Here is a 26,112-nt window from a genome sequence, read left to right as displayed (position 1 = left end):
ATAGCTGATTATTTTTTAGATTTAGTAATCTATTTCTTAGTAAAGTTTCATAGGCTTGTAAAGCTTCTAATGCTATAAAATATTAATACTAGCTATTATGACATTGATAAGCATTGATAATGATCATATCTTTCTAGTTTTTCAGTTCCCATGATACTACTCTAATGACCTACCACAGTGGAATTTTAGAGGAGGTAGATTACTGATGTAACATATATTGATGTTAGAAGAGGAAATGGTGACCGATTTATCTACATTCAACGATTTATTGACATTTTAATGCTTTTTAAGATTTTACTAAAAAAGGATTTAATAATCTTCAGTTTATCTAGTTTTTGAAATTAGAGCACAGTGCTTCAAATGATAGTAGTTTCCAGTCATGAATGAGGTAAAAGAAGTATTTTATATGTCTTAAAATTGAACTTAAAAGAAAAACGTTCCACATATATTAAAAGCTGTATCTTAATTTGGGGCTACTGTTAATAGAAATACCTTGTTTTTGACTATGTTTTTGTACTTGTTTTTCAAAGCTATAATGGTTCGTTTCCAAAGCTGTCTCCCTTACTAGACTGGGCATTCTTTGAAGGCAGGGTCCATGCCTAAGTTGCTCTTGTATTCTCAGTGGCTAGCCTAATGCCTGATACTTGGAAGGTAGCTGAAAATGTTGACTGAGTTGAATCGAATTGAAGTAGAGATACATAGCTTAGTCTGGAGAACAGAGAGATCATCTCAGTCTTCAGATATCTGAAGGGTTCTCATGTGGAAGAGATTAAGTTTGTTCTATATGGCTTCTGTAGTCAGCAAACCAATGGGTGGAAGTTTCAAGTTTCTAAATGTTGAGTTGTCTAAAGCTAGATGGGGCTGTCTCAGGAGGTACTGAATCTATCCAGATTCATTCATGATGGCCAACTACTGAGATAATTCAGGTATTTAATTGTTCATTTTTTCCTTCACTCATTTATTCAAACATTTACTGAGTAGCCACTGGTCTGGATTTTAGACACCAAGATTGAATAAATTGTAAACCCTGCCTTTGGGGAACTCGCAGCCAGCAGGGAACTGAAGTATTAACAGAGGATTACAACCCAGGGTGCTTAGAAGTTGCTACAGAAGAGTAATGGTAATACCCTGGAGAGAGTGAACAGGAAAGGCTGCTGAGGAGGTGACTCTTGAGTAGAGTTGGCCAGGCCAACAAAGGGAGAAAGGAGTCCTAAGCAGAAGCAACAATATGCAAAGACTCAGAAGTTAAAGTTTTTAGGATAGAGTAGTGGTATATCATTTGGATTACATGCTCTTAAAGCACCCTCCAATCCTGAGATTCTGTGTGCTGGCTCTTTAACTTCGTGTATTTTTTCACTTCATGCCAGATAGTTCGTGTATGTATATATTTCAGTTGTTATTTTTCATAGGAAGCAAAAATACTAACCTTCTTCTTTGATTTTTGTTCATAGTTAAATTCATCCGAGAAGTGACGCCATATATCAAGAAGCCATCGTTAGTATCAGATCTGCCATGGGAAGGTGCAGCTCCCCAGTCACCAAGCTTTAGTGGCAGTGAGGACTCCGGTTCTCCAAAACACCAGAACAGCACCAAGGACAGGAAGGTCATCCCTCTCAAAATGTGCTTTGCTGCTAGAAACCTAAGCATGCCGGACCTGGAAAACAGGTGAGCTGTACCTAAGGAGAACATCGTACTCACAGCTTTGCAAACTTACAGATATGTTGCAATATTACTTTCTCCCTTTGCATATTTTTATGCAATAATATGACTGTTGACTAAATTATATAGAGGAAAACATCAGTCTGAGATGAATCATTTTTGTACTTCCATATTTAAATTACTTCACACATATATGTACATATATAGATCAATTTTGGATGAACACACAAGAAGCTTAATGATGGTTATGCCTAGGGAATGAAATGGGATTAGAAGGTAGAAGGAAAGAAGAGGCTTCTACTTTTCATTTTAAACCTTTCTGGAGTGTTACTATTAGTTTATTCATTATGAATATTACTTAATAATAGAAAAAGTCTTGTCCAAGAAATTTAAACAAATATCTCCTAGGAGGAAATTCCTTATACTATGGTTAGTGTAAAGAATCAGAGATCTTAAAAAAAAAGAAAAAAGAATCAGAGATCTTCATTATAGGTCAGGCTGCATCAACTAATAACGTGACTGTGGCAAGTTAGCTTCTTTTGACCTCAGTTTCCTCATTTGTGAAATGAGAGCATTGGATTGGATAATTTCTAATGTCCCTCCTAGTTCTATCACCATTTGGGTTCTATGACTTTGTCTTCATTAATGCCATGACGTGGTACTGGTAAACCTAGTGTCTGGTTAGAGATTAGGGGAAAAAAAGAGATAAAGAAAGTAGTCCAAAGACATAGTTAAGGGCCAGCTTTTTATAATATACTTTCGCTTTTATGGTCTCCTCTGATCTGAATGCACAGCCAGGTGCCTAATCAGGATGGGATGGTTCACAGAAGACAGCAAGAAGCTGAATGACCTTGGGCATTTTAGGCCATGGGGACATGGAAGCTCCTGCTCTATAATATATTATGTGTATGCTGGAAAGAGTTGAGCTCTGCAATCACACAGACCTTGGTTTGAATCCAAACTAGGTCACCTGCTCCAAAGAAGGCTCTGAGCAAGTTCCTTCGCCTCTATAAACCTCCATATTCTCAGTGATTAAAAAAAAAGAATAACTCAGTGTGCAGATTAAATGGCATAACACACATGAAGCCCTTTGTATAGAGCCAAACATATAGTAGGTTCTCAAGAAATAGTAGCTTAAAAAGTCTTAATTGGGCTTCCCTGGTGGTGCAGTGGTTGAGAATCCACCTGCTGATGCAGGGGACACGGGTTCGTGCCCCGGTCCAGGAGGATCCCACATGCCGCGGAGCGGCTGGGCCCGTGAGCCATGGCCGCTGAGCCTGCGCGTCCAGAGCCTGTGCTCCGCAACGGGAGAGGCCACAACAGTGAGAGGCCCGTGTACCGCAAAAAAAAAAAAAAAAAGTCTTAACTGCTAACTTTGTATACATACATACTTACATACATATATATATATTTTGGCCACGCCATGCAGCTTGTGGGATCTTAGTTTCCTGACCAGGGATTGAACTCGAGCCCTCAGAGGTGAAAGTGCAGAGTCCTAACCACTGGACCGCCAGGGAATTCCCATGTATACATATTTTGAAAATTACATTCTGATACATTTGTATTGTTTTTATTTGCTTTCTTTTAAAAGTTCAAGACATAGAAATTACTTCTTGTTATATACAGGTTTATTTGTGAAAGATTGTGTGTATATTGAAGCATATATAAATACAGAACAGCTTGATCTTTAAAGAAATGCTTTTTTTTTTCATACAGTAAGAATCTAATTTGTACTTATGCATACCAGGGTCGGGGGGGGATAGATTGGGAGATTGGGATTGACATATAAACACTACTATGTATAAAATAGATAACTAATGAGAATAGACTGTAAAGCACAGGGAACTCTACTCATTGCTTTGTGTTGACCTAAGTGGGAAGGATATCCAAGGAAGAGGGGATATATGTATATGTGTGGCTGATTCACTTTGTTGTACAGCAGAAACTAACAACATTGTAAAGCAACTATGCTCCAATAAAAATAAAGAAAAAAAAATCTAATTTTTAAAGTAAATAATCAACTCTGCCTCTTAAATCCAAGTTAAAATTTTTTTCTCAAATGAGATATATTTATGTAGAGACTTTGATCTGTTAATCATGGACTTAAAAAAATTATGTAGTTAGGACTATAGAGACGGAATTAGAATAGAGTTACAATGTGATAAAGAGAACAAATAGACATTAAATTTGTCAACTGATTGTCAGGCTGAGGAAAGTATTCAGGCTAAGTCCTTTCATAATAAATCATTTCTTTTTTTTAAAATAAATTTATTTATTTATTTTTGGCTGCTTTAGGTCTTGCTGCACGCGGGCTTTCTCTAGTTGCAGCGAGCGGGGCCTACTCTTCGTTGCAATGTGTGGGCTTCTCATTGCAGTGGCTTCTCTTGTTGCGGAGCACAGGCTCTAGGCGTGTGGGCTTCAGTAGTTGTTGCTCGCAGGCTCTAGAGCTCAGGCTCAGTAGTTGTGGCACATGGGCTTAGTAGCTCCGTGGCATGTGGGATCTTCCCGGACCAGGGCTCAAACTCATGTCCCCTGCATTGGCAGGTGGATTCTTAACCACTGTGCCACCAGGGAAGTCCCTATAAGTCATTTCTGAGAATGAGAATAGATTGTTGTCTTAGTCTGTTCAGGTGCTGTAACAAAATACCGTAAACTGCGTGGCTTATAAACAACAGAAATTTACTTTTCACAGTTAGGGAAAAGCCTTGGAAGTCTAAGATCAAGGCACTGGCATATTTAGTGTCTGGCGAAGGCCCACTTCCTGATTCATAGATGGTCATTTTCTTCCTATATTCTCACATGGCAGAGAAATCTAGACAGCTCCCTGGGGTCTCTCTCATGAGAGCACTAATCCCATCTGTGAGGGTTCTGCCCTTACGATCTAATCGCCTCCCAGAGGCCCCATCTTCTAATTTTGTCACATTTGGGGTTAGGATTTTTTTTTTTTTTAATGGTACACGGGCCTCTCACTGTTGTGGCCTCTCCCATTGCGGAGCACAGGCTCCGGACGCGAAGGCTCAGTGGCCATGGCTCACAGGCCTAGCCGATCCACGGCACGTGGGATCTTCCCGGACCAGGGCACGAACCCGTGTCCCGTGCATCAGCAGGCGGACTCTCAACCACTGCGCCACCAGGAAAGCCCCCATATAGTTTTATTTCTGTTTCATTTTTAAAATGTTTCATTCAAGTAAAATTAAAGTTAATATTCTTTTTTTTTAATAATTTAATTTATTTATTTATTTTTGGCTGTGTTGGGTCTTCGTTTCTGTGCGAGGGCTTTCTCTAGTTGCGGTGAGCAGGGGCCACTCTTCATTGTGGTGCGCGGGCCTCTCACTATCGCGGCCTCTCTTGTTGCGGAGCACAGGCTCCAGACACGCAGGCTCAGTAGTTGTGGCTCACGGGCCTAGTTGCTCCGCGGCATGTGGGATCTTCCCAGACCAGGGCTCGAACCCGTGTCCCCTGCATTGGCAGGCGGACTCTCAACCACTGCGCCACCAGGGAAGCCCCGGGGTTAGGATTTTAACATGAATTTGAGGCAGGGACACAAACATTCAGTCTACAGCACCTGTAGTGCTGCTGATATATTTCTATAGCACGCTGGGGTTGTGGGAGGGAGAGAAGGAAGGAGGAAGGTGATATGACTTGGCTGTATTGCTGAAAGTGGTGCTAGTTTATCATCCACTAAGACCTTTTAGAGCTCAATAACCTTGACCTTTATTAAAACTTGGGGCTGCATTCTCTTTAGCGTATATGCTAAAGACATTTGGTGGATGGTCAAGTTTGAAGTAGATTTTCAGAAACAACAGAAGAGGGCAGTTTGGGCTATAAGAGTTGTATCACACCGTGCTCTTCAGTAAGATGATCAGTCTACTTATTACTCTACAAGGATAGGTCTTAGAAGAGTTAGGCTTTTGCAGATTATCAGGCTTAATGCTGCAAAGTAATTCGTTTCCAAAGTTACTTAAAATAGCAAATTTGGGAACTTCCATGGTGGTCGCATGGTTAAGACTCCGTGTGCAGTGCTCTCAGTGCAGGGGGCACGGGTTCGATCCCTGGTTGGGGAACTAAGATCCAGCATGCTGCATGGCGTGGTCAAAAAAAGAAAAAAAAAATACCAAATTTGCAAATGATCTGCTTTTTGTAAAATATAAGTTGGAAGAGATTCAAGGTTATTCTTATGTCACTCTTACTTGCATTCCAGTGTGCTTTCTAGAGAAAAAGAAAAGCAGTAGAATTGCAGGTACCTGGCAAAATTATACTTAACTTTGGTTATACCCACAGGAATGTGAACATCTATCCTAAGTGTCTTGGTAGAAAAAAAATGTTCAGAGGCATTGAGTAATTAGACTGAAGTTAGGGTGATGGACTTTGTAACTTTAGGCAGACTATTTGTTTTCATAAGCCTTGGTTTCCTCCTGTATAAAATGAAAGGTTATATGAGGATTAAATAAGAGAACAATTATAAAATTGGCATAGTATGCTCTCAATATATTATTATTATAGGTGCTGTTGGTGTCCTTCTGACCTTAAATAAGTCCCTTAATTCCTCTGTCCTCCTGTTTTTTTCTTTCTGTAAAATGGACATAATAATGCTTGCTCAACTCTGTTCTTTTACTTCAAGGATAAATAAGATAGTATCTGTAAAGTCACTTGGAGCTCTTTGATCCTTAAATTTATCTCAGCTCTGTCAAAGGAAATGTCATGACAGGTAACACAGCTGCAACATTTAAAGCCATGGAGAAAACCAGTTCATTTAGGAACAACAAAAATAAGTTCATCAGGACATCTGTCACCAAGATATTTATCACATTGCAGCCTTATATAACTGACCATATTTCTATTTGAAAATCTTAATCTTCCACATAGTCTTTGGTAAAACTCTGACAAGGAATAGGCTTAGATGTGCCCTAATCTGGAAAATAATTATTAATCTGGTATTTAAGCCCTACATAGGCAAGTGGATTCCCATCATCATTTTTCCCCTAACAATTTATTATGAAAATCTTCAAACATACAGCAAAGTCGAAATAATTTTATAGTCAACACTCATTTTTCCACGACCTAGATTCTACCATTAACATTTTACTATATATACTTTATCATGGATTGGCCCACCTATCCATCCGTCAATCCATCTTAATTTTCTTTGATGCATTTCAAAGTGAATTGCACACATTAGAATATTTCTCTCTACTCAAGCGTGCATATAGAGTTCAGTGTTTTTGTTGTAGCTTTTTTCTTTTGAGACAATATTTGCATACAATAAAATACACAAATCCTAAATTTTGACAGATGCCTAAAATTATGTAACCCAAGCCTATCAAGATACAGGACATTACTGTTAACCTTGGAAAGTTTTCTTTTTCCCATTCCCAGTCAATTCCCTCTCCCACCTTCCAAGGCTACTACTGTTCTGACTTGCTGTCATAGATCTGTTTCAGCTATTCTAAAACTTCATGTAAATGTAGTCATATCATATGTACTTTTTTGTGATAGAATTATTTAACTCACCATAAGAATTTTGAGATTCATACTTCTTGTTGCATGTAACAATAACTCTTTCTCTTTTATTGCTGAGTAGTGTTATGTTTTATGAATATAGCATAGTTTCTTTATCCATTTTCCTATTCACGGATACCTGAGCTATTTCCAGTTTGGAGCTAATATTAATAAAGTTACTATGAATATTTTTGTACAACTCTTGTGGGCATACATTTTTTTTTTTTCTTTTTTGCGGTACGCGGGCCTCTCACTCCTGTGGCCCCTCCCGTTGCGGAGCACAGGCTCCGGACGCGCAGGCTCAGCGGCCATGGCTCACGGGCCCAGCCGCTCCGCGGCACGTGGGATCTTCCCGGACCGGGGCACGAACCCGTGTCCCCTGCATCGGCAGGCGGACTCCCAACCACTGCGCCACCAGGGAAGCCCCATGGGCATACATTTTTATTTCTCTTGGATAAATTCTTAGGAGTGAAACTGCTGGCTGCAAGAGTAGGTGTATGTTTAGGTTTTTTTTTTTCGTTTTTTTTTTTGTGTGTGTGTTTTTTAAAAAACTGCCAGGCTTTTTTCCAGAGTGGTTGTGCCATTTTACATGCCCACCAGCAGTGTGTGAGAGTTTCCATTGCTTCACATCCTTGCCAGCATTGGTAGTGTCAGTCTTCTTAATATTAACTATTCTGATGGGTGTGCAGTGGAATCTCTTTGTGGTTCATCCTTCATTTTAATGTAAAGACTTCACTTTCTAGATAAAAAACTTATTTGACATGAGAGGAAAGCGTCCTTTTTTTCTGTTTTACTGCATTGATTTAGTTTCGCTATCTAAAGCTGAGAAAAAGTGCTGACCATCAGAATGAATAAGTAAAGAGGCAGGGGAAGTTTATTTGCTTCTTCCACCTCTAGTCCTCAAGACCTCACTAGATGCTTCTGATAGTTATAAGCGGTTCATTGTGGAAAGTGAAAGCTAAATAAATAATGACAAAGTCCAGGGAGAGAACATGAGCCTGTTCCTTAGCAAACAGCATTGTGGGCAGTGCGGAGTTTAGCGAGGACAAGGTGTTCTTAAACGCTGCTTTTCGGAAATGTAAATCTGTTATCATTGAGCCGGTTCACAATGTCTGGGTCATCTTCACTTCGGCTGTTTTCCATGTAAAAGGTAAATTTTGGCTTTATGATGTATAAAACAACATGATTATTACTAAATTGAACATATAAGTTATGTCAAAGACTTTACTAAGCAGAAGAAATAAGCAGGCTAGACTTAAGAATCCTATGCTTCTGTGGACCTAAACATGATCTGATTCATCTGATCAGAATGTAATTGCATTTCTCAGGAAATCCTCAGTGGTTTGACCAGAGGCCAGAACTCTTCACACTGTAGTTGTCTCTTCCTCTCTCCTGTGGGCCCAAACAATGACTGGCAGACTGCCTCCAAACTTTTATTCGTAGAATTTTCATTTGAATTTGTCTTTTAAAACAGCAGTAGACATTAGGAAACACTTTGTCCCCTTTATCAGCTCTAGGGGCTGCTTCTTTAAAGGCAAACAGACTTCTGGATCCTAGAATCATTAGTCCTGTTTTGGAGTTTATTTTCTGTTTCTTCTAATTTAATTTTCTATTTTACAATCACTTTTTAAGAAACACTGCAAAATTTCTCTTCATGAAAAATTGGTGATTCTGTCCTGGGAACTGTTTTATTTCCTGTTTTCATCTTTTTCCAGCCTAGTGGTCCCATGATCTTTTCCTGCTTAATCAGGTTAAGTTTATTTTATATCAGACTTATTTTCCTTTCTTTCAGTTATTAATAAGTAGGATCTTTAACATCGGGATTTTCAGAGTTTAAACTGTGGCAAAGGAGCTGTGTCTGAGAGACTCTCCCAGGAACTGTATGAGGTATAAAGGCTTTTTCAGAAGGTGAATGTTTTGTGTCCGGAGAAGGATGAACTGATTCCTGCCTTTAGCTCTAAGTAGGTCAGTAGGAGGAGTGAAAGAAATTTTTTGTCATAGTTTTGCAACAACTTTTAGCATGCGATTAAGGATGTTAGGCTGGTTACAGTGCCAAAACAACCAGCTGGAAGTAAATAGCCTCTGTAGAAAACAACTAGCCTGGTATAAGGTCTAAATTAAGGACATCACTGGCTCTTGCACTCAGTTTGGTGGAATGAGGGTGGATATGAATCTTCTTCTGGGTTGAGGGTGGGGCAGTCACTGGCCGCTGGGGATGGGGAATGCTGAAACAATCAGCCGGCCTCTTTATTTTAGCTGAGTGCTTTACTCCCACTTCCAGAGGTAACTGGTGCCTCCAGTTCCCCAGCCTCTTCAGGATTCTGCAACATGGATCGGCTTGGATTTGACCCTCCCCACTTTTCTTAGGTCTGCTCTGTCTGTTTGCCAGCTTCCAAAATTTTGTTGTAGTTGCTCTTCTCCTCTTCTCCCCTTCTCCCTGAGCTTGTAGGATTATGCTTTTTAAACATTCTCTTTAAAGTTTGGTGGTGACTTCTCACATACAGCACCAAAAGCACAGTACATAAAAGAAAAAATTGTTAAGTTGAACTTCATTAAAATTAAAAACTTCTACTCTGTAACAGATACTGTGTACTGGAGTTCTCCAGAGAAAGAAGCAACGGGATGGATAGATAGTTAGGTAGATTTATTTATTTATTATAGGAATTAGCTCATGCAGTTGTGGAGACCAAGAAGTCCCATGATCTGTTGTCTGCACGCTGGAGAAACAGGAAAACCAGTCTTATAATTCACCCCGAGTTCAAAGGCCCAAGAACCAGGAACGCCAATGTGTGAGGGCAGGAGAAGAAGATGGTTGTCCCAACTCAAGAAGAGAGCAAACTTGCCTGCCCCCCCACCGCTTTTTTATTCTATTGATGCCCTCGGCGAATTGGATGATGCCCACCTGCATTGTCGAGGGCCATCTTCTTTACTCAGTCTACTGATGATGCTAATCCATTCCAGAAACACCCTCACAGACACACACAGAAATAATGTTTTACCAGCTACCTGGACATCCCTTAGCCCAGTCAAGTTGACACATAAAATTAACCGTCACACACTGTTAAGAGAACGAAAAGATAAGCTAGACTGGGAGAAAATCTTTGTGAAATACATATCAGGTAAAGGACTGATATCCAAAATTTACAAAGAATTCCTAGGACTTCCCTGGTGGTGCAGTGGTTGAGAGTCTGCCTGCTGATGCAGGGGACACGGGTTCGTGCCCCGGTCCGGGAGGATCCCACATGCCGTGGAGCGGCTGGGCCTGTGAGCCATGGCCGCTGAGCCTGCGCGTCCGGAGCCTGTGCTCCGCAACAGGAGAGGCCACAGCAGTGAGAGGCCTGCGTACCGCAAAAAAAAAAAAAGAATTTCTAAAGCTCAACAATAAGAAAACAACCCAATTTTAAAATGGACAATAGATCTGATCTGAACAGACACTTCACCAGAGAAGAACTACAGATGGCAAATAAGCATATGAAAGGTGCTCAGATCGTATGCCATTAGGGAATTGCAAATTAAAACAATGAGTTACCACTATACACATATTAGAATGGCCAAAATCCACCTGACAGTACCACATGCTGGCAAAGATGTATAGTAACAGGAAGGCTTATTCATCGATGGTAGGAACGCAAAATGCTATGGCTACTTTGGAAGACAATTTGGCAGTTTCTTACAAAGCTAAACGTCTTACCCTGTGACCCAGCAGTTGTGCTCCTTGGTATTTACACAGAGGGGTCAAAAACGTATATCCACACAAAAACCTACACACAAATGCTTTAATCGTAATTGCTAAAACTTGAAAACAACCAAGAGATCCTTCAATAAATAGGTGAATGGATAAACAAACTGTGGTTCATCCAGACAGTAGAATATTATTCAATGATAGAAAGAGGTGAGCTGTCAAGCCACAGAAGACATGGAGGAACCTTAAATGCATATTGCTAAGTGAAAGAATCCAGTCTGAAAAACTTATGTACTGTATGATTCCTTGGAAACAGTAAAAGGATCAGCAGCTGCCAGGAGTTCAGAGCCAGGGAGTGAGTGTAATATACTATTTTAAACCGTCCCATAATAAATGTATAACTATTTTTCTTTTAGAAAATATAATTTTTTTTTTTTTTTTTTTTGCGGTACGCAGGCCTCTCACTATTGTGGCCTCTCCCGTTGCGGAGCACAGGCTCCGGACGCGCAGGCTCAGTGGCCATGGCTCACGGGTCCAGCCGCTCTACAGCATGTGGGATCCTCCCAGACCGGGGCAGGAACCCGCGTCCCGTGCATCGGCAGGTGGACCCTCAACCACTGCGCCACCAGGGAAGCCCCTAGAAAATATAATCATTTTTTTAGCCAACAAATATTTATGTTAAGGACCATGACGGCAACAATTGATACAGTGGAAAATAACATTAAAAAGAAAAAAATTATAAAGTAATATAGAGGACTAAACAAAGCTCAACGTGAATGTTAAGCTATTTGTCAGAAATCTCTTTTCTTCTACTTTTGCTGAGCTTTTAGGATGGAGGTGTTCCTCCTGACTAGGAATGTGTCCTGCTGGTGAGCTCTGTGTAGTCTCATCCTTCTTGGGTCCAATTAAACCTTCCTAGGCCATTTCTCTTTTGTAATCCATCTTACATCCCACCATAAAATTATTATTATTATTATTTTGGCCATGCCAAGTAGCTTGTGGGATATCTATCTATCTATCTATCTATCTATCTATATATATCTGTATATCACATTTTGTTTATCCATTCCATCAATGGACATTTGGGTTGTTTCCACCTTTTGGTTATTGTGAATGATGCTGCTGTGAACCTAGGTGTACAGATATCTCATAAAATTATTTTTAATTCATTGTTTTGATCATATCGTTCCCTTGTTGAGAATCCTCAGTGATTCCATGTTGCTTACCAATTAATATTCAGACTTAACCTGCTATTCAAAACCCTCTAAATTTTAATCCCAAGCTACTTCTCACTGTATTTAGCTATAGGATAGGAAATCAAATAAATTCATCAGAACTGTAACTAAAACAGAAAGCAGGATAGCTTATGACACTGTTTAAAGATATTTCAAGTGTGGGCTTTGTGAAGTGTTTTGGCTGGTCACAGATCTTATTTTATGTTTTGACTATTTTCTAGAACTTTCTGGCCTACTTGGCTATTGCCCTAGAACTGTGAAGCCATATAAAACATGGATAGACTGGTGGCTAGACCTTAAGGTAGCTAGAAGGAGGGTAAGTCTAGTGGGAGGGCACGTGAGTGGGTAAGTAGGTAGGTACCAGGTAGATGTGTTTATAAATTGACTCACAGCATGACACCAGCTTGGTAAGTGTGCCCCAGAGGTGTAGAGGCCTCCATTGCAGTCCTGCTTTGCTACTCCCATCTTGGGAGTGCCTTTTTTAGCCAGGAACTTTGTGGTAGTCATCACAGTTCTTTATAGAAGTAGTTTTTGTAACCTGTAATTGTGTATTAGTTAATTATAAATTTTCTGCTTTCCGCATTAGATGATAGTCCCAGTGAGAGTAGAGACTAGTTTTTTTTGCCTATCTTTTTCACTGCTGTATCTCTAACACAGTGTCAAGCATAGTATCTGGCATACAGTAGGTTCTCAATAAATGTTTATTTAAGAAAGGGTGGGGCTTCCCTGGTGGCGCAGTGGTTGGGAGTCCGCCTGCTGATGCAGGAGACACGGGTTTGTGCGCCGGTCCGGGAAGATCCCACATGCCGCGGAGCGGCTAGGCCGGTGAGCCATGGCCGCTGAGCCTGCGCATCTGGAGCACAGCGCTCCGCAATGGGAGAGGCCGCAACAGTGAGAGGCCTGTGTAAAAAAAAAAGAAAGGGTGGACTGACCAGAGTTCAAATGAGAACGAATATTTGCCGTATTAAGTATGGCAAATTAAAATATTTGGAATTGTAAAGGAATTTCTAAACAGGACAAAAGAGAGGGATGCAAGCTTCAAGGCAGAAATGCCTAGTGTACATGTAAACTGGTCATCTTTGACAGGTGATGTGGGATCTGGTGACAGTGCTGCAAGGAAGCAAAGACTATCTTCAGAAAGATGAAAGAATAAAAAGATCTCTCCTTGGTCAGTGGCAGTTTGTCAGTTTCCAGCCTACCACATTATTTTTCCATTTTAAAAGATATGTATGTTCACTGTTAGAATACAGCAGTGTATATATGTTAGTCATTTATTGAATGATTTTTAAAATTCATCTTGGCAAAAACTTTGATCAACACACAAAATATTACCCAACAAATTGCTTTATAAGGAATTTGTTGAGTGTACTTTTTAAAAAATTTATGTAATTCCTAAAGGTTACTTTTGAAGTATAGATTGTTCACAGTTGAGTATTAACAAATAATAGTCATAGAGTTGAAGATCTCTTAACTATTCTTCTACCATGACTCAGCGGATGATTTAATCATATAATGTTACCCAGACCCTCAAAAACAATTTCAAATTTTCGTAAAGAGTCATTCTTCAGCTATTTTCTTTATTTCACACAGTGGAAATTTCAGTTCACTGTTTGGCAGTAGGTTCTATATACCTTGCAATACTGTATACCAGAGTTTTCTAAGTATTTAAAAAATATATTAGTTCTTTCTTTACAATGTGCCTATGAGATTCAACACGCTTTCCATTTCTTTGACATGGAAATTAAGGCAAAGTGCAGTGTTCTACTACAGACTCTACAGTAGGTTCCCTTATCTTAGATCATTACGTTAATATTGAAACAACAGACCCAGCAGTTAGTCTTTCCGATGATGATCTTTCCACATGTGGATCTCTCTGGAATTGGACCCTAAGGAATTAAGAGAAAGTATTTATATTCTGGAATGTAAAAGTAGATTTTCAGTTAAGTATGTTAAACCATGGCAGGTTTGATGGCTTCTGATCTAGCTCACTTTTTTTTTTCTTTTTCCACACAGATTGATAGAGCTACATTCTCCTGATAGCAGGAACACGTTGATCCTACGTTGCAAGGATACAGCCACAGCACACTCCTGGTTCGTAGCTATCCACACCAACATAATGGCTCTCCTCCCACAGGTGTTGGCTGAACTCAATGCCATGCTTGGTGCAACCAGTACAGCAGGAGGCAGCAAGGAGGTTAAGCACATTGCCTGGCTGGCAGAACAGGTAGGCTGGGAGGCAGGGCAGGGTCTCACCAGGTCACTACTCAGAGCCAGGATGCTTCCCCCATTTCGTATGTCTGTAATGTTTATCATGCAGTCAGGCCCTGGATGTCTAGCTTGCAGATCTTTTGTTAGTCTTCTGTTTCTCCTCCCCTAGTGTTTAGTTGTTTGTTGCTAATTATCACCTCTACCAGAAGAATTGACTGTCATGATCATCATCATCATAACATAACTAAAAAGGGGTTCTTAGTAGCATCTGTATCCTTAATGACTAAAGATAATTTTCACGGTTTTAGAATAGGATCAGCAAACTTCTTCTACAAAGGGCTATTAGTGCTACAACTACTTGACTCTGCCATTATAGCAAGAAAACAGTCATAGACAATATGAACATGAATAGATGTGACTGTGTTTCAATAAAACTTTATTTACGAAAAGAGATAAGTGGGCTGTATTTGGCCCACAAGTCATAGTTTCCCAATTCCTGTTCTAGTCTATTGACAGAGTTTCAGGGACAACAGGCTTACTCCCCTGGTCTGGGAAAATTATAAAATATACAAAACACTTTACAAGCCATTAAACACATGTATAGTTGTCTTCTACAACTGAAAAATGAAAAGAAGAGAAACAAGAAAACCTAAGTAGATGTTGGGTGAAGGGAAAGGAAGGATATAATCCAAGTTAGTTTAGATCCAAATTTGGCAAAAGGGAGACTAAAAGTTCTACATGATATTACAATACATCCTTTTTCTTTCTGGTCCTTCACTGTCAGCTGGGCCAGAGGGAGTTGAAAACAGAAGACAGAATAGGGATTCAGAGATGAGTGTTCAAGTGCTAGCTCTGTTTTTCACTGGTTTTAGATCTTTTTAAAAGTGCCTTCATATCTTTGCATCCTAGTTTCTTCGTGTGTGCAAGGGGGCAGGGATTATTGCATCAGTATCAGCCCAGACAGGTTTTGTTCTTTTGCGTTGTTGTTTTGTTTTAAATACAGTTTCCCAGGTCTGGCTCCCCATGTTCCCCATCAAGAGTTCACATTTGGTAGACCGATGGTGGGGCCTGGAAATCTCATTTGGCTCCCTAGGTGATTGTGTAGTGGATTTTGGACTCCACTGATTTAGTTTTTTTTCAGCCGTGAAATTTTACAAACATTCCAAATAATGATTCTAATAAATTATAACACAGAATTCGTACTGTGATGATTTCTAGGAGTCATAATTAGAATAACTAAGCAGAAGAAACTAATGAAAATAATGGTATAAGTATTTACAACTTTGAAAGTTTTAGTCTTTTAGTTGTGTTTATCATTGTTTCTATATTTTTATATGCTGGTTGAAAACCTCGATTGAGTGGTAATTGTTCTGTGCTTTCAGCAATGTTAGAAATCTTCATGATTTTTAAAAGGTGATACATTCACATAGTTCCAAGGTCAGAATAAAAAGTTAATAGGTGATGTCTTACTCTCCTTCTGCTCCCTCATCCGCCTAATTCCTACCCCTTTGTACCCAGGGAGGTAATCACTTTCATTCCTTTCTACTGAGTCTTTTGAGAGTTTCTTTATGCAAATAAAAGCAATTATGAATATATATTCTTCTTTTTCTCTTTTATAAAAGAAGATGGCATATTATTCACACTACTTTATACCTTGCTTGTTTCTTTCATTAGGCAATATATCCTGGAGATCTTTCCATATCAAAGCACAGAGAGCATTCTTTTTCACAACTGTATAGTTTTCCATTGTGTAGCTGTAGTTAAATAAGCACTCCCCCCCAGTTTTGTTGTCATAATCTTTTGCCATTACAAAGAATGCTATAATGAATAACCTTGTAGTTTGTCCTTTCACACATGTGCTTTCCAAACTCTTTGGTTCCTGAGTTCAGATAGATCAGAGAACAAGGGAACACACATTATCTGAATGTATTTGGTTCTTAAGTTTCTAGTAGTGAGCAGTAAAACTTTGGTTAGAAAGGGATTTATCCAAAGTTTTACATCATTTCCTGAGCTTTGATCGTTAGAGTTCATAGAACAGGAGATATTTCTATACCTATAGGATAAATCCCAGAAGCACAGGTTCAAAGGGTATATTAGTAATCTATCTCTATAAAACAAATTACCCCCAAGAGTTAGTGACTTTGAAATAACATTTACCTCCCACAGTTTCTAAGGATCAGGAATCTGGTAGCAGTTTAGCTTCCTGGTTCTGGCCTGGGACGCTTCATGAAGTTGCAGTCAAGCTGTCAGCAAGGGTGGCAGTCATCTGAGGGCTTGACTGGGTTGGCAGGTCCACTTCCAACATGATTCATTTATATAGCTGTTAGCAGGAGATCTCAGTTTCTTACTGCTTGTTGGCAGAAGTCCTCAGTTCCTTGCTACGCAGGCCTTTCCACAAGATTGGCTGAGTGTCCTCGAGACATGGCTGTGGGTTTTTGTCAGAGCAAGTGATCTGACAGAGAGAACAAGATGGAAGCCACAATACATTTTATGACCTAGTCTCTTCTCTATTCTTTTCATTAGAAGTGAGTTACTAAGTCCAGTCTATACCCCAGGGCTCCGGCTCTTAAAGGGAAGAATGGTAAAGAATTTGTGGACATCTTTTTAAACTACCACAAAAGGTATATGCATTTGTAATTTTGATAAATATTGCCAAATTTGCCTTCCATCAAGATTGAACTAATTTAAATTCCCACCAGCAACGTATGAGAGTTGCCAGACCTTTAAAGTGAACTTAATTTGGTTTATGCTACATACAGACAAGTAGAAAGGAGAAAAATAAAGCCACAAATTCATCACAGTCTGCCCTTTATGGACTGTATTTATGTGTGTGTTTCCTCCACTCAGTTGTGAGCTCTTGGAAGATAGGAGCACATTTTTCCCAAATCTTTAGTCCCTAGAGAACTTAGCCTAATGCTTTGTAAATAGTAGATGTTCACTAATTTTTTTCCTTTGTCTACATATATACATGCAAAAAGCAAACAAACAAGTCATTAATTATAAAATACTGTCCAAGAACACAAGCTTAGGGTTGGAAAATAATACCAAGTCGAAAAGTTTCAAATTCTTTAAAAATAGTATCACGGAACTAATCCGAAGTGCTGTTTCTAAACTATTCATGATTTTTACTTTTTCCAAGTAGTTGTTTGGGTTACCCAAATCAAATACACTTAGAATAAGTTGTTCAAGCAAGACTGGATACCATTTCTCAGAGGTATTATTTATAATGAACTTATGTATGTGATAAGAGTTGCCTTTTTTAACGGTAAGATTGTTTAATTCTATGAGTATGAAAATGGTCAGGATAATTTTAGATCATGTAATCTTTTTAAAATAGGTAAACATTTATTTTAGCAATAGATGTGTTTCCTGAAAAGCTTGCATATGAATGAAACTGTTTCAGTTGTAAAGAAAAGATAGTTATCATTTATTTAACTTTAAATGATCTCTCCTTAACTTATCTGTTTGTTATTTCACATTGTCATAAATTGAATTTGCTTAAAATAGGGAAAACCTATGCTACAGATGTTTGGTAACCAATAGATAATCTGTTCTGTGCAAGGCACTTCTATCTTTATTGATACTGATTTTTATGTGACTGATAGTTTACCTTTTAGTTGGTTATATTCTTAAGATGGAATCTTCTCTAAGTCCACCAAATGAGGGGACATACGTTACCTACGAAATAAGTATTTTTAAGCATTTGAGTGTTGGTAGAAAAGCCAAGACAGCCAAAGAAAGCTTTGTTGTCACAGTTCCTACCTTGTCCCTGGTTATTCTCAAACTGTGTAAAGACTCAAATTAGGAACATATACACTAAATCAGGATCAGTGGAACAATTTATTTTTTGCTCTATGTTTTCTATTGTAATAATAAAATACATAAGTAGCAGAAGTACATCACCTCTTAAAAAGATTTGTGGGATGAAGACATTTAGGGAATGAATAATAACTATTATTAATTTTTCATCTTTAGTGCTATTCAACTCTAGTTATTAGAAAATAAAATTTGGAGAAGGCTATTGTTTGGCCAGGTGTATGCATGTGTGGGTATTGAAACACAAGCAAAGCAGCACCCTAACTTTAGTATCCCTTTTTTCTCTGGCCAAAAACTCGATAGTGGGGAAAAAAAACACCTCAGTAGTGGAGTCCCAAGGCTGCTTGTACTGATACCACAACCAAAAACACATACTACATATAGCAGGCAGCATTTTGATTCCAGTGAAAGCAAACAGTATCCTTATAAGTTAAGGCAAATAGGCAAACAGAATGATTTAAACTGAGGTTTCATTTTTCTCCAATGGTAAGTAGAAGAGGGAAAAGATAGTCTCCAAAAACTAAGGACTCAAAAGAGCTAAAGAATTAACACCTCTTTTTTTTTTTTTTTTTTAGTAATTTATTTGGTTGTGCCCTGTCAGTTGCGGCAGACGAGCTCCTTAGTTGTGGCATGCATGTGGGATCTAGCTCCCTGACCAGAGATTGAACCCAGGCCCCCTGCATTGGGAGCATGGAGTCTTAACCACTGCGCCACCAGGGAAGTCCCAAGAATAAACACTTTTTAAAAATTGTTAATTGAAAGAAAAGTTCTCTGTCTTGAAATTGCATATTTGCTTGTATTGGCATTAGCAGTTTTCCTTTCTCTTCTTTGGGAAGAAATACATTTAATTTAGGTTTTCTAAATGCATATACTCTGATCTAGTGTTCAAAATCTCTCTTATAACTTAGCAAAAAAATTAATTTAAAAAATCAGTCATTTTATCCCATTGGGAAGATACATTTTTACATTATTTTCCCTATGAAATATTATGCATAACAATCTCGGAGGCAAAGACTTAGTAGTGCACATAAACTAGAAATCCCTTCGGGGTATCTATGACCCCAAAATTTAAGAATCCAAGAGAACCTCTTTACAGCTGATACTCTCCCTCCAGACATTACTTTAGACTAATATAGAGTCTTAGAAAACTTGGGTTCACTGGTAAGGAAAGTATTAATTATTTCTACCATACTTTGCTTGAATACTCACGGTTGGGTCATGTATTTTGTGCTTTCAGCACAGGGTCGAACATGGGTAACTTCACTGGTTGGAATTCATTTCCCCTTCCTGGAATCAGCTCATGGCTCTAGCTAGGAGAAGAGCATCCCAGTGGTAGATGTTATAGCACAGAACCGAACCACTCAGGTCACTTTTCAGATTATAGATGTATTCTTAAGGGGCTCTGACATGTTCATATTACCTTCAGAAGTCATTAAGGAAGAGAAAATAAAAAGCAGATCTGAAGACAAGTAAGAGACAAGTAATTCATCAATTTAAATTCACCTTGAAGCCATCAGTGATAGTGAGCAGAAAAGATGAGGGTTAAAATACTCTGTTCTTAAGCATTCCCTGCTCAAAGTTCTCATCTTATGAAGGCAAACATTTTGATGATACCAGGGCTTTTCTTGAACATAGTCTTTTGTTTTTTAGTCTTGGATCCTTGACAATTTGTATAAGTAGTGGTTGTTTTCCTACATTTTTAAACCATCATAGAGATAACTGAGTTTTATGCAATTAAATGCAATGGTACACTTGAAACTGAAACATAAACTTCCTGAACTATAATGGGGAACTCTTTGAAAATAGTTTATATCAACGTTTTCCAAAATACAGCATAATTGGTCATATCGGCGTTTAAAAAAGATAAAATAGAAATTAGCGGAGTACGTTGCACGAAGTATAGGAATTGTGTTGTTTTGGAAATTTTTAAATTCAATATTTATATGTATGTGTTGAGTTGCAATGTAAAATGTATTTCTTATTGTAGGTCTTGATCAAAAATATTTGAAAAACAATGATGTTTATATTATACAGACTCATTTGGTAATAGTTTCTATCCTGTACTTAGAAGATGTTACTCCCACATCAGACATATTAAAACTATTATCATTTTGAACAGAGTACTATGTATTTAATTAGAATTGGTGATAATTAGTTATTGTGGAATAGGGATAAAACTGTGTCATATCCTTAGAAAATGTCTGTAACTCACTCAGGGAGAGCTTTCTCAAACTACACAATCCACCTCACACCTCCCAGTGGAGAATCCCTGCCAGTGGGAAGGAACCTGATGGGATGTTTCCTTTTCCTCACATCTGTTAGGAAGGGGAAACAGAATAGAGACCCACTATCTTAGGCCATCACTGAAGGAACTTTTACAGTTACAGATCATTATAGTTAGCTCTACTTTCTGGATTTCACCAATGTAACAGGCAAAACTAGATGGTGGAAGACAACAGTGGAGACCCGTCCTCATGGCTGTGACTGAGAAGGATTTGCTGCTTTATGACTGTATGCCGTGGACAAGGGATGCCTGGGCATCACCGTGTCATAGCTACCCTCTTGTTGCCACAAGGTAAGACTAAAGACAAAAAAAAAAAAATGTCTATCCTCCTCTAAATCTACTAAAGAATTTCAAAATGAATTCTATTATCTTTTAGGTGGCTAAAATAACATTTAAGTAGCTGATGTAGTTGATTTAGACAAAAACTTTTCTTTCACAACCTTATTGATTATTTTGCAGCTCCTAGCTCAAAATAAATGGTTTCTGTCACTAGTATTTTTGTGTGTATATTTTAAGATGTTGAAGCAGCTTTCTAACTGCTCTTTTCGACTTGCTTAGTCATGAAGATAAGTAAATAGTGGGTTTTTTTTCCTTTACTTTATTGACTGTGACTAGAAAACCACTGAAATAGTGGCAGCATTTTGACTGAGTGATGAAATCATTTAAACAAGACTGTGGTACCGTGGATAAACCACACAACTCAGCCAAGATGTTCTTCAACTTCTCTTTCTAGTATAAGAGTACATAATTTTGATTCCATCAAATAAACATTTATTTGACCTGAAGCAACAGGATGTTTCTAGCATGTCCAATGTGCGGAGCTGGAAGGGAAAAGAATAGAGAAATTAGATTTGGGGACCAAGATGTCTTAAGAAATTACTAGAAAGTAGTTATCTAGTGTGAAACTAGAAAACATGTTCACGTTCGGTGTTATTTGGGCTTAAAAAAGAATCAGGTTTTGGGCTTCCCTGGTGGCGCAGTGGTTTAGAGTCCGCCTGCCGATGCAGGGGACATGGGTTCGTGCCCTGGTCCGGGAAGATCCCACATGCCACGGAGCGGCTGGGCCTGTGAGCCATGGCCGCTGAGCCTGTGCGTCCGGAGCCTGTGCTCTGCAACGGGAGAGGCCACAACAGTGAGAGGCCCGCGTACCGCAAAAAAAAAAAAAAAAAGGGAGCCCCAGAGAAAATACTTGGTAGTCAGAAAGGCTAAATGGTGGACCCATCTGGTATGTCCCATGGGCAACAGTATGGGGGCTCCTGCTTTCAGCAGACAGAGAGTCACGTGAAGCAGAGTATTCTTCTATTCCAGGAAGGCTTCTATGTTATGTAGGATTTCCTTCAATTTGCCAAGTTCCCTTACATATATCACTCTTTTTATAAAAATATAATTTCCACATAGCTTTTCAGGAGTTTCTGTGTAATTTAGAGCTGGAGCCCTTAGATCACAGAATAGAGATAAAGGATTTATTGAGCCTCAGAGTCAGGGAAGTGTGCCCTCATTAATTCCTTCAGGACATAATGGTCCTTCAGAAAGACCGAATTTAACCATCAGTTTCTCTGGTTCTATTTATTTTTAAAATTCTCACTAAATTATAACCTCCTTGAGGTCAAGAACTATGACTTAGCTCAGCATTTCCCATAATGCTTTGTGTATAGTAGACCTTCAATAAATCTTAGTTGAAATAAATTCTGTTACTTAAATTACAGTTTCTGTCTTAGTTATATTGGGAACATGACAGGAATTGTAACAAAACATGTAGACATGTCTCAGTAGATATAATTAGAGCAATTAAATTTATATTTTCTAAAGAGTTAGAGCTTATGAATATGACTGTCCAGATCTCTTAAGCTTAAATTTTATGGAAGAGGCTTATGCTCTAGTTATGATCATAGAATGCAAGGAGGGTAGCTATATCCTTAGACATTTCCTTTACTGGGTGTTTTACTGGAGGGATGGAGCAGAAACCTATGACATCCCCTAGATGAGCCTTTGTTCAATATAGAAATTACAATCTCATAAACAAATAATTTCTGGACATTGACTAGACTGGACCTAGACCACCAAGGTACTTTTGTACTAAACAAGGAAATGGGGTGGTTGTGTGGGTACTCTCAGTGTGGTATTAATTTGCAACTAAGGAAAAGATATAAATAAGATTTAAAACTCGTAGAAAAAAAATACAGGAGTAGATCTTAATGGTCTTGGCTTAGGCAGAGCCTTCTTAGATACAACACCAAAGCACAAGCAACAAGAGAATAAATAAATAAATTGGACTTAATCAAAGTTAAAAACTTTTTTGCTTCATATGTCACCATTAAGAAAGTGAAAAAACCCACAGAATGGGAGAAAATATTTGCAAATCATATATCTAATCTGGGACTTGTATCTAGAAAATATAAAGAACTCTTACAACTCAATAATAAAAAGATAAATTACCCAATTAAAAAATGGGAAAAGGATCTGAGTAGACGTTTGTTCAAAGAAGATATGCAAATGACCGATAAGCACATGAAAAGGTGCTCGGCATAATTAGCCATCAGGGACTTGGAAATTGAAACCACAATGAACTATCACTTCCCACCCACTAGGATGGCTATAATTAAAAAGATAGTATGCAAGAGTAGACTAGGATGTAGGAGAAAATAGAACCTCATACACTACTGGTGGGAGTGTAAAATGGTGCAGTTGATGTGGAAAAATCTGAAAGTTCCCGAAAAGGATAAACATAGTCACTGTATGACCCAGCAATTCCACTCCTAGGTTGTATATCCAAGAGAAATGAAAAATGTCCACACAAAAATTTATTCATGAAAGTTCATAACAGCATCATTCATGACACCTAAACAGTGGAAACAATCCAAGTGTCCATCAGCTGATGAACAGATAAACAAAATGTGGCATATCCATACAATGGAATTTTTTTTTTTTTTTTTTTTTTTTGCCGTACACGGGCCTCTCACTGTTGTGGCCTCTCCCGTTGCCGGAGCACAGGCTCCGGACGCGCAGGCTCAGCGGCCATGGCTCACAGGCCCAGCCGCTCTGCGGCATGTGGGATCTTCCCGGACCGGGGCACGAACCCGTGTCCCCTGCATCGGCAGGCAGACTCTCAACCACTGCGCCACCAGGGAAGCCCATACAATGGAATATTATTCAGCAAAAAAATAAAAAATGTTCTGATACACACTGCAGCATGGATGAACCTTGAAAACATTATATTAAGTGAAAGGAGCCAGATGCAAAAGACCACATATTGTATGATTCCATTTATATGAAATGTCCAGAATAGGCAAATCTATACAGACAGAAAGTAGATTTGTTGTTGCCAGGGGTTTTTTTGGCGGGGGAGCGGGGAGGGAGTTGGGAGAAATAGGGAGTGACTGCTAGTGGGTATAGGGATTCTTTTTAGGATAATGAAAATGTGCTAAGATTGTGCTGATGGTTGCAAAACTCTCATTATACTAAAGTCCATTGAACTATGTACACTTTTAAGTGGTAAAGTATATGGTATGTGAATTATATCTCAGTAAAGCTGTTATAAATAAAACAAACCCCAAAAGCCAACAAGATTTAATAGAAGGGAATAAGACCAATCCTTAAACTGAGTTTGAGTTCCTAATAGCTACTTATATTAGGTAATTGGGAGCATTGTTACTTAATCTTTCTATGCCACAGACTTTTCATTTGTTAAGTGGACCCTAATGAGATAGAGGGGGTGTGAGTATTAAAATGAGTCAATACTTTTAAAATGCCTACAGTGGTACCTGACACATTGTAGGCGCTTAAGTAAGTGTTAGCTTCTTTAATTATAATAATTATTTATTATTAAGTGAAAATATGTCAAGGAAGAATTTGTGTAAAAAGTATAATTGGTTTTTTGACATTGTTAAAAGAAGAGCTTAGCTCTAAACCAACAGTTTTTATGAGTAGTGAAAGTTTCATATTAAATGTGAGGAATTCAGATATATATTTGTTTTTGTTTTTGTTTTTTATTATTTATTGGCTGCATTGGGTCTTTGTTGCTGCACGTGGGCTTTCTCTAGCTGCGGCGAGTGGAGGCTACTCTTCATTTCGGTGCGCGGGCTTCTCATTGTGGTGGCTTCTCGTTGCGGAGCACGGGCTCTAGGCACGCGGGCTTTAGTAGTTGTGGCACACGGTCTCAGTAGTTGTGGCTCAAGGGCTCTAGAGCGCAGGCTCAGTAGTTGTAGCGCACTGGGCTTAGTTGCTCTGCGACATGTGGGATCTTCCCAGACCAGGGCTCGAACCGTTGTCCCCTGCATTGGCAGGCAAATTCTTAACCATTGCACCACCAGGGAAGTCCCTCTTAATACGTTTAATTAATTAATGTAACAGCAAGGATTCTTCACTCCTTGCCCAGGAAGTACTGGTGGATTAGGAGCAAAAGTGACAGGCAGATGAGAGGTTTAGTTTTTCCATGTGGCTGTGTTGGCCAAATGGAATTGGTTGAAGTCACTTCTTGATAGAATTAAGGGGGCTTAATCATCCTCTACCTCCTAGAGAGGTTAGAGTATCGCCACTGAAAGAGACCAGAGGAGAAACCCAGACCAGAAGGTATCCAGTAAAGAGAGGCAAAGCCAGAAAGTGGTGTGCTTATGTCTTTTTAGTGTGGAGGAAAGAGGCAGTTTGAGATACATGTGAGTAATGAGAAAGGGCTGAATGTTCACTTTCACTAATTCTAATACTTTGGAACATGTTCTTATGAGTGGATGACATACACACACACACAAGGGTAACAAACATATAGAGAAGGAAAAGATTAAGGACCTTAATGATCCAATAGCAAAGGTAGATAGTCCCTGATAAGAATTAATTGCAGTTAAAAAATCAAAGAAGGGAACTTCCCTGGTGGTGCAGTGGTTAAGAATCCGCCTGCCAGTGCAGGCGACATGGGTTCGAGCCCTGGTCCACGAAGATCCCACATGCTGCAGAGCAACTAAGCCTGTGTGCCACAACTACTGAGCCTGTGCTCTAGAGCCCGTGCTTCACAACAAGAGAAGCCACCGCTCGCTGCAACTAGAGTAAGCCCGCGCGCAGCAACAAAGACCCAGTGCAGCCAAAAGTAAATAAATAAAATAAGTAAATTTAAAAAAAAATCAAAGAAGGGCTTCCCTGGTGATGCACTGGTTAAGAATCCACCTGCCAATGCAGGGGACACGGGTTCGAGCCCTTGTCCAGGAAGATCCCACATGCTGCAGCCAACTAAGCCCGTGCGCCACAACTACTGAGCCTGCTCTCTAGAGCCCATGGGCCACAACTACTGAACCCGCGTGCCACAGCTATTGAAGCCCACGCACATAGAGCCCGTACTCCGCAACAAGAGAAGTCACCGCAATGAGAAGCCTGCGCACCTCAGCGGAGAGTAGCCCCTGCTCGCCACAATTAGAGAAAGCCTGCGCCCAGCAATGAAGACCCAACACAGCCAAAAATAAATAAAATGAATTTTAAAAATCAAAGAACACTGTTAGGGTAATATAAATTAACATGAGTTAACCATTTATATTGGCTTGCACATTTATAGATTCTTGGAAACCAAAAGTGTGTGTGTGTGTTTACTTAATAGCTGATATTTCGGGATGGTTGAGGAATTAAGTAAAAACATGAAAGTGATATATGAAGAGGATTTTTATTTTATTTTTATTTTACACATTTCTTGAGGTTAAAGCCAGGTACAGGATACAGGTAGAAAAATAGATATAGGTGCCGTGGATTTT

General features: G+C 39.1%; 1 protein-coding gene across 3 annotated transcripts in view; it reads left to right on the top strand.

The window, feature by feature from the left end:
- Positions 1-26,112, top strand: part of SNTB2 (syntrophin beta 2) — a 102,155-nt gene that overhangs the window by 42,443 nt on the left and 33,600 nt on the right. For all 3 annotated transcript variants that reach the window (XR_004485041.2, XM_033434263.2, XM_004273205.3), the window contains exons 2-4: positions 1,452-1,665; positions 14,089-14,299; positions 20,532-20,674. Coding sequence is in view for 2 of the 3 variants with exons in the window: in XM_033434263.2 (XP_033290154.2) it covers positions 1,452-1,665; positions 14,089-14,299; positions 20,532-20,674 (568 nt within the window). In the remaining variant the exon portion in view is untranslated. The remainder of the gene's footprint in view (positions 1-1,451; positions 1,666-14,088; positions 14,300-20,531; positions 20,675-26,112) is intronic.

The sequence above is a fragment of the Orcinus orca genome, chromosome 20 (assembly GCF_937001465.1).
Source record: "Orcinus orca chromosome 20, mOrcOrc1.1, whole genome shotgun sequence".
Classification (NCBI taxonomy): Eukaryota; Metazoa; Chordata; class Mammalia; order Artiodactyla; family Delphinidae; genus Orcinus; species Orcinus orca.
The sequence above is the reverse complement of the archived record's forward strand: the minus strand, read 5'-3'. Positions and strand labels throughout refer to the sequence as shown.